The sequence below is a fragment of the Gasterosteus aculeatus genome, chromosome 15, assembly GCF_964276395.1.
Source record: "Gasterosteus aculeatus chromosome 15, fGasAcu3.hap1.1, whole genome shotgun sequence".
NCBI classification, from domain to species: domain Eukaryota; kingdom Metazoa; phylum Chordata; class Actinopteri; order Perciformes; family Gasterosteidae; genus Gasterosteus; species Gasterosteus aculeatus.
This window is the reverse complement of record NC_135703.1, coordinates 13,486,603-13,503,345: the sequence shown is the minus strand read 5'-3', so window position 1 is coordinate 13,503,345 and position 16,743 is coordinate 13,486,603. Positions and strand designations below refer to the sequence as shown.

General features: G+C 44.5%; 2 protein-coding genes and 1 long non-coding RNA gene across 3 annotated transcripts in view; all 3 read right to left on the bottom strand.

Annotated features, from left to right (window-relative positions):
* LOC144388427 (uncharacterized) overlaps positions 1-3,526 on the bottom strand; it is a 4,019-nt gene extending 493 nt beyond the window's left edge. Inside the window, exons 1-2 of the long non-coding RNA XR_013452799.1 lie at positions 3,178-3,526; positions 1-2,755 (exon numbers count right to left, since the gene is read on the bottom strand). The exon at positions 1-2,755 is cut by the window's left edge and continues 493 nt beyond it. This is a non-coding gene — a long non-coding RNA (uncharacterized LOC144388427). The remainder of the gene's footprint in view (positions 2,756-3,177) is intronic.
* A 561-nt stretch (positions 3,527-4,087) lies between these two features.
* Positions 4,088-9,376, bottom strand: chp1 (calcineurin-like EF-hand protein 1). The gene is made up of 7 exons (XM_040198767.2): positions 8,430-9,376; positions 8,117-8,189; positions 7,117-7,197; positions 6,637-6,761; positions 6,472-6,533; positions 5,661-5,783; positions 4,088-5,332 (listed from the first exon to the last, which is right to left on the bottom strand). Exons 1-7 carry the CDS (start codon positions 8,494-8,496, stop codon positions 5,279-5,281), a joined length of 585 nt encoding a protein of 194 aa, XP_040054701.1. The 5' UTR covers positions 8,497-9,376; the 3' UTR covers positions 4,088-5,278.
* A 677-nt stretch (positions 9,377-10,053) lies between these two features.
* On the bottom strand, positions 10,054-16,193 carry lgmn (legumain). The gene is made up of 14 exons (XM_040198763.2): positions 15,883-16,193; positions 15,460-15,611; positions 15,198-15,295; positions 14,159-14,240; positions 13,959-14,041; positions 13,784-13,859; positions 13,419-13,481; positions 13,093-13,159; positions 12,375-12,493; positions 11,760-11,849; positions 11,408-11,617; positions 11,060-11,230; positions 10,654-10,721; positions 10,054-10,505 (listed from the first exon to the last, which is right to left on the bottom strand). The coding sequence occupies exons 2-14, from the start codon at positions 15,598-15,600 to the stop codon at positions 10,463-10,465; spliced, it is 1,311 nt and encodes a 436-aa protein (XP_040054697.2). The 5' UTR covers positions 15,601-15,611; positions 15,883-16,193; the 3' UTR covers positions 10,054-10,462.
* Between the last annotated feature and the right edge of the window lie 550 nt (positions 16,194-16,743).

Genomic DNA, 16,743 nt, shown 5'->3' with positions numbered 1-16,743 from the left:
TTCATGTTGCTACAGGTTTATAGATCCCAACTAAAGAGCATTACAGAGTTTTTAGAACACAGTATTCAAGGCGGGATGGTGAAGACGACGGTGCAAGTTAGTACACACACAGAGAAAGTGCTCAGATTCCTTCAGCGAGTCCGTTGCAGCCGCAGAGCGACTGGAGGTCCTTGTCGCTGAAGGAGGGGCAGGGTTATGTGGAGGTAAAGGTGCTACAGGGTCTGAAATTTAAAGCGTGTCCCGCGTACCGACTGGTTTAGATGATGGTGTTGACGTTGACATGATGCTACGGCGGTCCTCATGAACACTTTGTTCTGCAGAAATGATCCCAAACCGTCAGGAGTAATACTGTATTCTAAAGCCAAATATTATACGGCTCGCAAAAAGAAGTGACTAAAGGAAAGCCACCGCACGTGGGCATAAAGAGAGAGAGGGGGGGACGTCACACGCTGGACCTAAACTCATGCATAATTGTAGGTTAATGCTTCTATAACTAAAGTCCAATAAAATGTCATGATTCAAATATCTTGCTCTGAATCTCAAAACTATGATGCATTATGTACAATATAATGGCAGGATGAGATCTTAATTCTAAGACTCAAAAATAACGTTGGACGCCAACAAATTATATCCAAATTTAAGATTAACGCGCTATTCTTATTCTCTGGGGGGTTTCTATCAATGTCAAAGTTTAGATTTGATATTTTCTGGGAGCGATTTCCTGTACACAATAACAGAATGAATACTTATTAACTGCATATCCTGATCCGGTCATATTTTTCAATACGCTCCTTCATCCACAATCTAAACATTGGATAAAAGGTACAGTTTAAGACTGTAGGTCTAAATATGGTACAATCAAAAAGGGTTAGTACGTCAATCTATAAATGACAAATGGTTTTACACAGTTTTGAACTCCAGCTTTGCTCAGAAATTGATTTCATTATTTTTCATGAAGCAAGCACCACTACTGGTCATGCATGGTTACTATAAAGTTAAATAAGCTAATGCACATGAGTCTATACATATCTTAATGGAAGACATTGGTGATTTTGTTGCTTTCAAACAACTGGTCACTTGTTCATACAATATACAGTTTGGTCAACAACATGACAGTCAGGATCAAATATTGCACAAATCCCGGTAAATGTCATTTCTTTCCGTCTTTCTTTTCATATAAAAATGAAGGCAAATAAAAGTTGAAGGGATGAAAGACGGGGTTTCCTTTTCACTGAGGACAAACCCAAAGGAAGTATGAAGCACACACGGAGACAGCAGGCAAAGACAGCGTTGGGTTCCTGATAGTTAATTCATTTCTCAATAACAACATCAGACACAATGCAGCGTGTTCTTTCTGACCATATAATGGATGAATAGTCCTTATGAAAGAACATGGTTCTTTGTCCTTTGGTGTGGCTGAAATACATGACAAATTAAGAATAATTGCTCATGTAATTAAGAACCGTGGTAAAAAGAATTCTCACGTTTCTAAGCTATTTGAGTGACTATCAAAATCTTCATCAATTTAGACGACGTAATTCTGGACAAATGATTTCAACACTGAATGATTCCAATGAAATATGATATTAAAACTAAAACCCAGCCTTACACATCAGGAATCAAATTCTGTCTCTACCTGCAGCGTTTGAATCATGTCTTGGTAATCCGTGTCATAGGAGCCCAAGTTAAAGGAAATGGGACAACAGGACAAAGTTGCAACAGAAAGCAAAGCAAGTCAAAGTGCAGAAAGACAAAAAGGGAAGAAAACCGGACTTTCCAAATTAAAGACTAACTTTAAAAACACTAACTTGCCAGATTTGATCAATATTGACAAAAGGAGAGCCATGAAATGCAGAAGAAGGAGAGCGTGCGGTAGAAGCACTGCGGTGTCACCTTCCTTTAGAGCCGCTGCATAGGACACCACAGGTCCACAACGCTGCCCTCATAATCCCGCTAGTTACAGTAAATATTACAGTAAATGACAGAAGGCATCTCGTGCTTCTGGGCTGCTCGGCCTAATAACCTTGCATATCAACCCTCTAAAACTAAATGAACCCAGGAACAACGTTTCACTGCTGTGGCTCTTGACAAACACCAAGTTACTTGTACTGATCACGCCTGTTACGGCAATGAGGTAGTGCAAAAAAAAAATGAATGAAAATAAACCACCCTATGAATTTAATCACAGGCCTCAATCTTTGCTACAGTTTATTGTGTCTTTACTCTCTTCCCAGGGAACAGTTTGCTCATTATCAAACTGCTTTAATTGAACTACAGAGCGGGTGGGGATCAGGAAGGATCAGCGACTCGGTTTACATGCAGCCGGACTACAATTCAACCCAGATGTGAACGCAAAGCCTGAATAATGGAGACTTTCGGTCCGTCGCAGTGGGAACTGAAAGTGCCCAGCATTTGAGCAAACTCTGTGACCGTGAAGAACAGCCTTTGGGTGCATGTAGACGTAGCGCGATGTGGGCGTGATGGAAGTCAGACTAGCGCACAATCTTCACGGATCACGCGGCAGCATTCCGGAGGGGAGGAGACAGGGCCAACGTCCCAGCAACAGCAGGGACGAGAACACCCGTGTCCCAAAAAGCCCCAAAAGAGGTCATCTTCACAACCACTCTTCTTCCTTTACCTCCACAAGTGAGGGAGGCCGTGGAAGCCGGAGGGGTGTTGATGGCGCCGATACGAAGGGAGACATTCCTCCATTCCGGGCTTCGGCTGCTTTCACGCATTGAGTGGAAAAGCCATCCTATAATAATGATAATAATAATAATAATAATAATAATGCACATGTCATTTATTTAATACACGATATTTGGTCATATAATCTTGTCGTCTCTTCGAAAACTGAGCTGCTGAAAGGCAAGAGCATATTAATGATATGACCTGTAAATCTGCATTTTACTTCAATAAAATGATTGTGTATAGAAACGTAAGGAAAACGGATGTTATTTTCTTAAGCCCAATGTGAGATCTCTAAATGTCACCTGAACAACAATCCAGAACCCCAAATATAAGACTAAACACACATTATCACAATTGCTGCATTTTCTGTTGATCGACTAATTAATCAACTAAATGCTTCGGCTCAAATTGACATCCTAAAAAAAAGAAAAAGAAAGATAGATTGTGAACGGGTCGATCAGTCGAGGGGGGGTGGGAAGCACTGACCTTGGTGCGATGCAGAGGTATTTCAGCGGGGTCCGAGCTGCTGCAGCTCACCGCCGTAAACAAAAGCCGGAGGGGTTTCTTCTTCTTCTACGGGACCCGTTCACGTCCCCCGAACTGGACATGCGCCGGTTTCCGTGAAAGGGTAGAGGGTGGGGGGGCAGCGAGCCACGGTACGTTAACCAACCACCTAAGAAGGTATTTTTTCTTCTCCCACCCCGCGTCCCGGAGTGGAGAAGCTCGTCCCCCGTCTCCGCAGACCTTCCACCCTACGCCATCTTCGCTCTGTTACTACCGCGAACGGAAGAGCCTTCTGATTGTGCCGCTGGTCTGTCGGTCAAACTGAAAGCCCGCCCCGGATGTACTTAAACCTCTTCTGACATTTATCAATCAGCTTGGTGGTGCGTTTACTGCCACCAGATGTACAGCCGACCAGACCAATTAACAGACATGCGGTAATTGGCTTAATTGTAGGTTAGAGTGCAGGTATTGAACCCAGAATGTCAGCTTTACAACAACGACTTCTGAATTAAAGCCCTTAAGAGTATTGTATTGATTAATTAACTGTTTGAACAGCTTCCTCCATCCGCAATCTGGCTCCAAGCTATTAAAAATAAGTATTTAATCATTTATAGAGCTGAACTGTCAGAGTTATGCAGCTACTAAAACTAATGTAAAACTGAACATTACATCATTTACTAAAACCGTGGCCAATAATAGAGTAAGAAATACATCTCCTTCAAGAATGGGTGGAGAAACTGAAACAATAGAAGCTCACTTTGTAGCTCAAGTACGTTAGTCACCTTTGGCACTGGTTTGTATTTGTGGTCCATAGACTTAAGATAAGAAGTGTAAGGACCAAAATACACCCATGCTGTTTGAACAACCACTTCACCAATAAACTGACACAAAGTAGGCATGGCACTTCATTTATTCAAATAAAATATATGAATCAGTTTGATAATACAAAGACCAACATCACATAGCATGTGAATCACATCAGCTTGATAACCACATAATGATTAATAGAACAGTCACATTGTATTTTCTGCACTCGACTGCTGGAGGCTGTTCTTGTAATGATTTAGCACTCACATTAAAGATTAAAAACGGTCATCCAGTTGCAGAATTATTGTACACTGGCCTGAAAATAAAATGGTTCTAAAGCATTTGATTCATTTTAGCATCTTGAACTATTCGATGGGGAAAGTATTGGCTAGACAAATGTTGAAAGCAGCGTATACATACAAGACCGATGCAATATATAGACCATCGGCTTATTATTAATAGCGGGTTGACCTGTTCCAGGTGTGCAACTGATCTAATCCACGGCACAAATTCGATCCCGATGCCTGACGCCGTCAGCCAGGCCTTTAAGACTGAATCTGGACAGCAGGCCACAGTGGCAGCTAAATCCTAGCATAGCATTTTGCAAATAAGCAAGACTATGTGCTACAGAAGCACACACACTAGCCAAAGAGATAGCAGCATCTTTTGACGACAAAATAATAATAATGATTTCTTTAGATATCACACTCTACTCATGTTGACTGCGTGGTGACGACCGGCTTTGAAAGAGGGTCAAACTCACTTTGGCTCAAGTCCAACAATTGGCTAACTGGTGTGATGAGAACCGACAAAAGGGAACCAAAGCCGCGTGCAGCCGGTCCCGCTTTGCTCCAGGGCACAGTCAGCGGAGTCAAGTGATCCCGTTAGCATTGAAACACTGTTATAAAGTTGAATCATCGCATATGGTCACGGACCAGGACACACCATGTGCCATTTATCATTAAGCAGAGGGAGTAAACTGGAAATAAAGTGACTCAGTTACCGTACCGTGCTGTAGAATCCATTTTCATTTGGAGGAAAACCAGGAATACCAACTGCGACCCTCTAAAAACATTTCTAATGACTAATTTTGCATTAATGAGGGAAAAAACTAATTCATAGTGACTTTGCATAAATAACCTAAGGCACCAAACGTTTCCCTTTGTTTACAGAAACTTAAGATCTGTGACAGGATAGCGGACGCTTGGTCTGACGGCGGCCTGCTGACCAGCTGAAATCAAATGAACTCAAAATAATAATTTGAAAAAAAGTATATTTAATGAAGGAACCGGATGCTCATTTTTTGCTCCACGTCCACCTTCTCCAAGACCTGAGGAAACAAATCGGAAGGAGTCAGTTTAAAGTCCAAAATAGTTGTATGATCTGTTGTGTAATTGAAGCAGCGAGTCATAAACCAAAGCTCATCACTGGCTTTTAAAGTACCAACTCAAACACACAATACATTAAGCATGCACTTAGTATCAGGAAGTGGAATCAGTTTCAATACTTATATGTAAGAAGAATTAAACCAGTTCTTAAGTTAGCCTAAACTAATTCATTCTGTAACTAAATAGGGATACAAGTTCTGTGTTAAAAGTTTCCATGGGATGTACACAAGACAGTTTTACACTGAGGGGCACTTAGAACACAAAACCTGCCTTAATAAATTCATTAAAGGAAATGGAGTTATCGCCGTTGGTGTCGGCCTCCTGAATGGTCCTATCAGCGATGCTGCCCAGCTGGTCATCAGAGATGTTGACCCCGACCATCATCCGCAGGACCTGAAAAGAATCAACAAAAGGCCCCTTCATGGTTAATGAAAGGGAGCGGAAAAAAAAGTTCTGGGCAAAGATTAAACAATAGTTCTGTTTGCCCAAATAATATGGTGTTGGCGCTTGGTGTATTTCAGCAGCACACTATATAATTGGCGGTTATTACTGGTAAATGCCCAGTCAAACAGCAGCCGCACTCGACTGCAGGAATGACATGATCGTGAACATCACTTTGAGTCGCGCGATTAGAGCGGCGGAGGTTCGTGCATCACGTGAAGCAGGCGACAGACGTATTATGCTCAAAACAAGAGACGTGTCTGAGTCATTTAGCGGCAAGCTTAGAGCGATTACAGGTCGCACAATGTCACCGAAACCGAGAGGGCTTCACACGGGGACAACAAATGACACGGACAAAGTCAAAGCACCGGATACCAGACCGTGTGGGACAAATATCTCCCTGTAGTTAAGGCGAGATGATGCATCGTCATCGACCGTGTACAGCATTTTAACTCGCTGATCAACAACATTTGTTCTTTGTTGAACATGAGCTGAACGGCAAGTATTCCCAGAGGTATTAGCAACGGCCGACTTTACATTGAATTAGTCACCATCTAGGTGATTTACCCGTTACGTGGACACGTCGTTCCCACAAGCTGTATCGTGACTCCTTGTTTACATGACGAACACATCCACTCACCTGCAGCAGCTCTTCCCGGGAGATTTTGTCATCTCTGTCCAGGTCGTACAGACGGAAAGCAACTGGAGGAAATGGACAAAATGCACAAGTCACATGCGACACAGTTAATCCCACAAGAAAATCCTGTGAATGTTCCTGATGCTGGTCACCGGCCGTGGGACTCACACAGCAGCTTGTTGGTCCTGCTGTTGAGGGGCTCGCTGACAGCGACGCTCTTCTTCTCGTTGTCCTCAATGGGTCGGAAGTGAGCCAAAATCCGCATGAAGCCCCTGAAGTTCACCTGGTCCTCGCTACAAAGCAGAGACAAAGAGCGATACAACGCAGCCCATTGAAAACACGAGAGAGTGACGGTCGCACAACTACTGAGGCACGGCTCAGATTGCCGCAGCACTCGGCTTTAACACAATCTCTGGCAGCAGCACACTGAAAACTCAAACGCGTGCATCTCCAAAGAAACCGCACAATGTAGATAAAGAACCTGCGGCGGTCAAAAAACCCACAGGATTGGCAGAAAAGACCGAGATCTGCGGTCGGTCAGCCACAAATGAAAAGCTGCGTGCCCCGGCTCAGATTTGTGGCAGTCGTGACTCGAACCTTTAATCCAGACTCCTGCGAAAAACAAGACCAATAACAGGAACAACTCACCCCTCAGGGAAGAACGCGTTGATGATCCGGTCCCCCAGCGGATTGATGGCCAGCTCCGGGATCCTCTGGAAATCTTCCCGACTGTGGACACGAGGGGAGATGTGAGATCTATTATAGCAAGGCAGACTTTAGCAAACCAAAGGAGTTATTTTAAGGTCAGAGCAGTACTGTGAAGCAATACATATTCTACACTGTGGGCAACTTTTAAAAAGACACATTACGGGGAGATAATGCAACGTCCTTGTTGTCCTTGTAAAACCAGACTTGAGTTGAAATATGAAAACGGGAGAAGATGAACAGAAAACAGCGAGGCAAAGAAACATTTTAAATTGTGAAATAGTTAGAGGGGAGCTGCAAGATGTCACTATTGTGGCAACTGACGGATGATAGGAAGTCACCCGACTGTGTGCTGTGACTGAAAACACAAGAACTCGCAGAACCAAGAACGTGTTGTGTGTAAACACGTCTTTCAGAAGAAAGAGTTCCTTGACCCATAGAAGGGTACATTTTTACATTTCTCCCTCCGGAGACGGGTATGCAAATACAGCTTTAATGATTGCCCATTTGTTCATCTAGTGTTTGTTTTGGCCGGACTGCAGGAGGTTAATCACGAAGCCAGCGAGCGTCCCACTGACCTCTAAAGACCCCTCTACAGAATGTGCTTTAACAATAAGCTACTATTAAAGATTTTGTGGTCACCCCCCCCCCTAACCCACCAATGTAACCACACATTGTTGTTAACACGATTTAATGACCACGGAATGCTGCTGCGTTGACTTTCTATTCAAATGCAACATTTAAATCACATAAAATGTTAGGCATTTTTTGTATCCGCTAGTAGCAGTCTTCTGGAGACCCCCCACACACATCATTTCTCCGTTAAGTCCATTAGTAAACCTTTACGTTGGCTCCGGACTCACTACCGGGCTGCAGGGCTCCGACGCACCGGGCCTCCGTTTACCGGCTTCACCCGGCCGGCGGAGCCCCGCACGCCGCTTACCTCAGGGTGCCGTTCTCCCCCTTGTCCAGGCTGGTGAAGCGGCTGTACAGGCGGGTGATCTGGCTGTGTGAGACTGCGGGGAGGGACACCAAAGAAGCACAGATGACCACGAGATAACAGCAAACAATAACAACAACAACAACAACATCCCCGACTTTTCACCCTAAATGACCACAGCGCCTCTCACTGCCAGAGGAGTCCTGTGTCGTTATAACGTAACTCCCTTTAAGTGTTTATTCTAAAGAGGGACATTAACGGCGGAAGGCGACACCGCCGCGTGCTCACGTAACACAGTCGTGTATCTCCAACTCACAGCCAGTCTCCTTCTTGATCTCCTCGATTTCCTCCTCTCGGAGCAGCGTGGACGCCTTGGAGCCCATGGCGAGAGGGCTGCGGGGGACGGCGGAGTTAGCAGACAGGCTAACGCGGCGAGCTAAACGCGGTTCCTCCCGCGGCAGCGGACGGAAACTAACAAAGCCGATGACGCTAAAGTTTAAAATGCCCAACTGCTTTATGTCCTTGTAGTGAGTGTCTCTCCGTCTATAGTCTGTCCGCTAAGCCGAGCTTTTCCACGAGCTGTCGTGCCGTGTTTTCATTTCTACCTAGACGGGTTTCGGTCAAGTTATCTTCCTGCTTTATCGGGTGGGAGGTGGAGGCAGGTGGAGGGGAGGTGGAGGGAGGTGCTGGCCGAGGCCGCCTCCCCCGCAGCGCGGCTCCGCGTAGATACAACGTGACCGTCTCCTGACCCGGACAGCTTTTAGCGAACTATCCGGTAAAACTATTGATACAGATTAGCGTGTAATGGTTTCATGGGGGGTTGACGGCGTTAAACTTTTGAGCCAAATACTGTTCTAATCATGAAAGTAAATGTTTTCGTAACCAGTCGGTAAAAGGACGCTGACGCCGGTCAATTAGCCGTGCGCTGTTGTAGACGTGACCCATCGTCATTGTAAACATTTCTTTTTTGCGGAGATTAAACATTAGTTAATGACTATTTATGCTGACGTTTCCGGGAACCCAATTCTGGCCTTTCACAATAAGATACCCCGCCTCAACACCTCCAAATAGCGCAATAAAAGGTCTTTCATCGTCGCCCGAGTGAGTCTTCCTACTTTCTCTCATCAAAGGAACTTTCCTGCAATAGTTAGACATGTAAATATTATATATATCCTTGAGATTTGACACACAGATTCGTTGACATGAATTAACCTCAGTTACGTTTCGCGGGCGACGAACAAAAAGAAGACCGGACACAGCGTCAAATTAAGGAGACCGTCAAGTTATCTACGTACGAGTTCTTTGCCTGCTCAGAATTTAAAGCTACTGTCTTTTATATAATCAGATTGACATTTTAATTACCACATGAGTCAATGCCTTAATCAAATAGTTAAAAACCACGCTTCAAATGACCACAAGGGGTATTTGAAGGGTCATAGGTGTATTACCGTCAGGCATACTTAAGGGCAGCTATCTTGAATACAACTTCATGAGTCTTTACAATTCAGGGGTCAGAAACTATCCACTAGATGGTGCAACTCTATTACCATACGAATCACTATTATTTAATGCCGCATTTTTATGTTCTGTGTGATGCTAGACAATTGATCAAAATCGGTCATGTGAACCTCATGGTGGCGCTAGAAGAAAAGTCAGGGCATCATCAAAGGCAATCAGATATCTGAACATTGGCCGATTGATCCAGGAGATATTGAGATACTTCACGGGATAAAACCTTTTACATTCCTTCCATATAAATCTTGTTAGTAACAATTAAAAGAGTTCAAATCAAACATAAGCACATTGGGCAAAATTCTTAAAAATGGACGCATAAGAGTAATATTATCCCGAAAACGTCGTACTAATGTATATTAAAACCACGTGCTCACATAAAAAACATTTTGTGTGTATATATATATATATATATTTTATATAATCGGTTTTTGTCATTCAGATTTATTTCCATATTCTTGTGTTACAAGGTCTCTTGAGGTTCAACATTCAACGTTTAGTGGCATGTCAATAAACAGCTCAGAGCAAAAACAAATTAACATGAATTTCATGTCATAATTGTCATTCAGTTACATTTTTAAAGATAATCAAAAGCAGTACAATATCCTCCCCAAACCTTTCACAGTGATAGTGCAAACGCATCATAAAACACATTTAAAAGTTCTCAGTAAAATCAAGAAACATCAAAAGTAAAAAAAAAAAAAAGGGTTATAGTGTTGATTAAACAATGACGTCAACTCCACTACCGATAGATTTTTTAGCCGTGCAATGAGGTCATGAGGTCCCGGGTCATCCCACGTGGAAGAAGCAGACTTTCAGGGATTTGTAGAAACCCCTTTAATTGCTGTCCGGACACACAAAGTCCATGGCCAGCTGGATGCTGCACGCAAACAACAAAGTTGGTTTCAGTAGAAAATATTCACATTTGAAGAAAAAAAACCAAACCAAAACAAACACAAAACATATTGCACGGCTTAAAAATGGTATTTATTTTATACAGACTAAACCCCTATCCCATTAGTTCTTACCTTTCTGCAGAGTAGCCGCGCTCGCACAGGTTCACCAGAGCGTACAGATGTCTCAGAGCGTATTCATACTGAAACACAAGATGAACAGTCCGTGACAATTAAATGTATAAAATAATACGTTTATTTCCCCCCCTCTGTCAAATTCATGCCACTCAAAATGTCAAAATGTCCCAGAGAAAGAAGAAATGAAAGAATTATTCTAAATAAAAACACACAGCTTTGTAAAAGCATCGGGGAAAGAATAGTGATTCCGTTGCGGTTGAGCGTTTCTCACTCACTTGGAAGACCAGTTTCAGCTGTGGGCCAATGGAGGACATCCAAACAATGAAACACCCCTTCTACATCTAACCACAAACACGTCTCCTTTTGCATGGAGATAAAAAAGGAGCCTCCTGATCAGCTGTACCTCGGCTCTGTGCCAGTTGAAGCAGTTGTGCTTGTAGTGGTGGACTGCGGCCTTGTAGCACTGATGCTGGGACAGGTCGGCTCTGCCGTTCAGAACGTCCTCGGCCTTGAGCTTGTTGCCGGTCACCCTCTCAACCACCTGGCGCATGGTCTCAGCCAGCATCTCCCTGACCTGAACACACACACACACACACACACACACGGCGTTATAAGTCTAGCGCAACGAGAACCACGGTGTTGAATGCTCAATGAGATCCAGTTAAACATTCCCGATGAATCAGATTTACAACCGGAGGACGTGCAACATTCTGCGACAGCAGGAGCCCCACAGAGCTTCGGCAGTCTTAACCTTGAGGTGGGAGTTGATCTCCTTCAGCAGCCCTCTCGCAAGTTGGATGTCATTGGAGGCCATCAGCTTCCTCTTGAGGATGGCCAGAGGGACGTCGGGGCTCGGGGTCAGATCCAGATCTCTAACTGGCTGCAGGGTCGTGAGAGGAGCGCTGAGGCCACTGGCTTTGGCGTTACCCTGAAACGCGATGACCTTCATGTGGGCCATCGTCTGTTGGAAGAGCAAGGAGGAATAAGTATCAAACTATGAGCAGGGAACTTGCTGACGGTTCCCTTCCACATGACTATTCTGCCAGTCTTAGAACATCTGAGTCAACAGTTTCCCAGCAGAGTTCGTTGCATCATTCCCTCACCTTGTTCCCAAACTGCTGGACGTGGCTGGTGTTTGTGTGGCTCTTTACGATCTTGAACTGCTTCGCCAAAGTTTCCTTTTTCAGGTCCTCCTGGGAGCACAACCAAAAACATGAATACCAATACCGTCATAAAATCAGCACCACAAGTCCCGAGTGTACGCTGCAGCTGCTGTTGGAAATTCCCCACTTCCTCCTGGTTGTAAACAGGTGTTTGGCAAGTTAAGTACATCAACCTTTATTGACGCTACGCAGTCTGAACTGCTATTCAACCCGTTGATATAAAGACAGAAACAAAGACATGAACCGCATTGCTGAAGGTGTGGAACCAAAACTTGAAAAGAGCTAAAAGCAGACGGGATATCAGTCGATGTATAAATAAGATATCTGAGCTCTTCATGAAACAAAAGCATGTTTTTGATACAGTTTTCAGTTCCGCAGGATTCAAATTACCTTCAGAGGAAACAAGGCGTGCGTGTGTGATTGAACAAAACCGTTTGTAATTCTGTCTAATTGATACGACACCATGACCTCAGTTTACTTTTACACTGTTACAATAATCACAGCCATTAGCGGTTTGCCACGGAGGCTTTTTCCACATTGCAACCATTTACCCACCGCGTCGGAGTCCTCCATCCAGTTGACGCTGTACCAGTCTCCCAGGTACGTGTCCCTCTTCTCGTCATAGTAGCAGGCGTAGGACGACTCGTGTGAGTTGGCGGCTGTGGTGGCGTACACTAAAGAAAGAAGACATACTCTCATGTTATGCTGCGCATTAGTTTGGTGGAAACCTAAACAAAACTATACATTTTGGAAGAGAGAAAACCGGAGGACGAGCTGTGAACTCACTCTGAGGGAAAGGCGAGTTAAAAGAGTGAACATGTCCAAGAAATGAAACCGCAGTTTTACATTTGGATGCAAGATGGCTCATGCAGACTACAGATGGAAGTGTGGAACCAAGAAGAAGGGATGTCACAACTTGGTTGAACACAATAAAACCACAACTGTGATTCAAGTGCTGCTACGTCTATCACATGAGGCCGGGCACATGACGGAGTTACACATGACCACAGGCAATTATGCTGACCAGCGTTTGATGAGCCCAAAAAAAAAAAAAAAAAAACCACACATCACATGAACTTTGGTTGCTTTTTTTTTTTTCTTTCAACGGTCAACATAAAATTTATAAAAAGTTGAATGGTCACGAGGAAAAAGGCAGGTTACACCGTTGAGGATTGAAGTAGTTCATTGATTTACAGTTATTTATCTCTACCGCTCAACTATCTTTGGGTTTTTACTGGTCAGCGATTCTCAAAGGAGCTAAAGTTCGACTCACCGTTGATGTCAGCAGGCAGGTGTTTCATCATTGAGCCGGACTCACAAGCCTCGATGTAGAACACCATCTGTGAGCGTGGCGACACAAACACGTCATAGGATGCGATCTCAAAGCTCAGATGCACGATCACCTGATGCGCCTTTCATCACCGACTTAACACTGTGTGTGAACATCGGGGAGGCTGATCTCACAAGGGTTTACTGTGCTAAATGTTTGTCAATTCATTACAGCACATCATTCATTCGGATATTCCAAAGCATATAGTAACTGCAATGTCAATCACTAAAAACAATGCGATTACATAAAGACAGAATGTTGCCGCGTACCCGTTTGTACTTCTTATTGTCGTGCATGTAGGTAATGGTGCTTTGGAGATCGTCAACATTGAGCTGCAGAGAAAGAGAGGACAGAGGGGGTAAACTTGTGCACATCTGGATTTGTTCAGTTTTTAATTAGATGTTCATCGATATAAAAATAGTTTCTCAAAGCATTGTGTGAATAGAGATGACGTGTCATTGGCTGCTATTGTGGGGTTTCTAATGTCCCAATACTGATCAGAAGTTAGCTTCATGCCTCCACTACAGTACAGAGATAAACAATAAAACAAGATAAACAAAATCAGAGTAGCTCCTCTGGGTCGGTGCAGCGCGCCCAGGAGTGAAGGAGAGAATGAAGCCGCAAAAGTGCTCACGTCATCATTGGGAAAGGCCAGAATACCAGGCGCCCCGTGGTCGGTAAAGTAAACAAACACGTGATCGTTGGGGCCGCTGCCAAAAAAAACAAAACAGACCAAAGTTAGAAAAGGCCGCTCAGTGAAGCGGGTTTATGCGCCGCTCTGATCTGGGACACTTCCATCCTCCACTTGCCTCTTCAAAACCTTTCCGGAGCCCCCTTTGACGCGAGAGGAGTCCCCCTTCAGCACTGCCAGGAAGTTCTCAGGGGTCACGTGCTGCGGGAGAACACGCGGTCACAAATCAACAAGCCCCTCCCAGCAAAATCCGTTTGAAGAGCGAAACGTTTATTCAGGAGCTTTGATTTGTTCAAATGTTTGCACTGAAGCACTCACGTCCCCGGTGTAGTCTTTAGGAACTCCCTCGTACACGTCTGTGCCATTCGGCCTGTTGATCACTTTCCCAGGGGTGGGGTTACTGGGAATTAAAAAAAAAAAAAAAAAAAACTACCAGTGAGATTGTGCAGGAGGAAGTGAAAACTGCTGACGAAACATGTTGTCACTTGATCAGTGAATCCTTGCTTTGTCTGCTGCCTCATCATGAACGTCAACCGAATGTGGTGAAAACTACTGCACTTCCCTCAGCGCACGATCGCTTTCTGCCACTCGCAACGACTGCGGCTCCATTGTGTGGAAAAACGCGCCGTGGCCATTGAAATTTTTGCAGTCAGTAGGAGCTATGATGCAAGCCGCCTTGTTTGCATATACGGCAGTTATTAACCAGAAAAACAACACGCGCTTATCCTGTAAGCCGTGCGATATGAATGATAAGCATTCATGCCCTACAAGCTGACCCAGCGCAGACAGCGAAGAAACCTTCTATTACTATTTCATGAACATGAAGACGGAATAATCGGCTGGGTGTCACATTGTGTAACAGTGATCCCTTTTTCTCTGACCGAAACCCGACGGCTCTGCTTAAACTACTGCTCCTCCTCCTCCGCCGCCCGGTGACCACGGCAGTAATCACGCCGCAATACAAGCAGAGGAGCACTAAATGAGTTCCTTGTGACTCCGCTCAGTGGAGCTCTGAAGAGAAAACTACAAAATCGTTCCAGCGCGACGTCTAAACAACACGTAGCCAATATAATTCCTCATGAATACTTTACACAACGACTTGAAAAGCAACATGATGTTGACGGCGAGGCCGGAGAGTGTGACACAGCGTGCATAGACATGGATCACATTTAGGACGCGTGCACATTATGGTACAGGCAGCTGCACTTATTTGCTCAGTATACTAACTTTTGCATAGTGGGAGGAATAAAATGTCAAAAACAGAACTGAGACACGATAAGAGTTTTTTTTAAACGCTTTGCGGTGAAAGAAGTCTTTATCACAAAGACCTTCTGCACAGCGGGAAGTGTCAACTCACTTCTCATTATGCGCCAGGTCATCGTACATCATGACCACAATCTGCTCATCCGGGATGCCGTTCTTGTGGACGATCTGGTAGGCATGGCATGCATCTGCCTGAGGGTGACACAGTGCAATATGAGGTCAGAGGTCAGAAGCTTGTTTTAGAAGGCTGGAAAACCTCTGGGAGGTTTGATCTCATCCCGAACCAATGCTGATTATTTAAAAAAAAAAAAAAAAAAAGCTCTGACGTGGTGGGGACGTTTGGTTTTCGGTCTCACCTGGTGCCTGTAATTGTACCAGCCATTGGAGCCAGCCACGATCACCACCCAGTTGGTGCCCCCGTCCGGGTCCCGGGAGGGGAACGCGCGGACCAGCGCGGAGCTCAGGCCGAGCAGGGCGAACAACACTTGCGTCAACATGTCCCCGCCTTCTGTGGAAGTCCCCAAGTGAAGGACAGGGACGATTTAAAATACATTCGTGGCAAATTGGGCGGACGAAGACAGTCGTCCGACTGTCCAAACGCAAGGTAAGCAAAATGGAACATAAACAATGTCACATGACGTAGCTGGTAGCACAACAGGCTAAACGTACGACTTCACAAAGGCAGCTGTGGATACGACAAACTATCGTTATATAATACAAATAATAATTAGATGATGCGGCGAACTAAATCGGGGTAAATTAGAATGAGACACGTTTACCTGTCTGTTGTTTGTTTGTGTGTCCGGAGCAGTGAAGGGAGCGAGTGTCCCGTCAGGAGCAGCCGGACACTTTTATATGACGTCGGGAAAAACGGTCGCTAGGAATCCTTCCGAAGCGGCCAATCACAAGGCTCGGGAGGCGGGGCGTCGTTGCAAAGAGTCATGTGATTGAAACAAAAAACAGATGATCACCAGAAAATGATCATGAGTAAAAAAAAAAAAAAAACGTATCCCCTCATGGTGAGAACTTCTGCTGACGGACAGGTGATGGTTGAGCTTCGTGGAGGTGAATGTTTGGGATCGAATGCCTTGTTGGAAATTAATCCCGATTCACACGGTCACTGATTTTGCTTGTGAAATTTTCAAGATCACTTCTGTGAAATATGGGTCAGCACGGACTGTCACCGGTGCCTGCGTTAATTTGAGTTAAAATATGAAGAGTTCCGTTTTGTCAATTTAATGTTTTCACCTGAGAAAACACCAGAAACTGAAAGCGCTTGGCGCAAAAAAACAAACAAACAGAAGTGTGAAAAAGAAAAAGAAAAAAAGGAGAAAAGCAATACGTGTCTGTTTTGAGTGAAATCGAGTGGGGAAACTGCACCACCTTTAATAGGAGCACAGGTAAGAACTTGACAGTGAAAAACCCTCAAGAACGAAAAACTGGAAGGTTGAGGACCCTGGAAACGAATCCTGGGAAGCAGGAATTATTGAGCGTATAAAAGCATCAAAGTGGTACTTACCTTCTCGCCTGTAATCAGCTCTGGGATCAAACTTAAAACATGACGGATCAAGCTATGGGGAAATCAGTCAAGAGACTAAAGGGACTGCAGCAAAAAGGTCATTCACACGTCTGGTCAACAG

Excerpts from the sequence above, each read along its gene's own strand:
- lgmn (XM_040198763.2), bottom strand. The coding sequence starts at position 15,600 with ATGTTGACGCAAGTGTTGTTCGCCCTGCTCGGCCTGAGCTCCGCGCTG. Across the intron at positions 15,296-15,459 it reads GGTACAATTACAGGCACCAG|GCAGATGCATGCCATGCCTA; the intron begins GTGAGACCGAAA and ends TGTCACCCTCAG. Across the intron at positions 11,231-11,407 it reads AGATCAACTCCCACCTCAAG|GTCAGGGAGATGCTGGCTGA; the intron begins GTTAAGACTGCC and ends GTGTGTGTTCAG.
- chp1 (XM_040198767.2), bottom strand. The coding sequence starts at position 8,496 with ATGGGCTCCAAGGCGTCCACGCTGCTCCGAGAGGAGGAAATCGAGGAG. Across the intron at positions 6,534-6,636 it reads CAGGACCAACAAGCTGCTGT|TTGCTTTCCGTCTGTACGAC; the intron begins GTGAGTCCCACG and ends CATTTCCTCCAG. Across the intron at positions 5,784-6,471 it reads CCCGGGAAGAGCTGCTGCAG|GTCCTGCGGATGATGGTCGG; the intron begins GTGAGTGGATGT and ends GATTCTTTTCAG.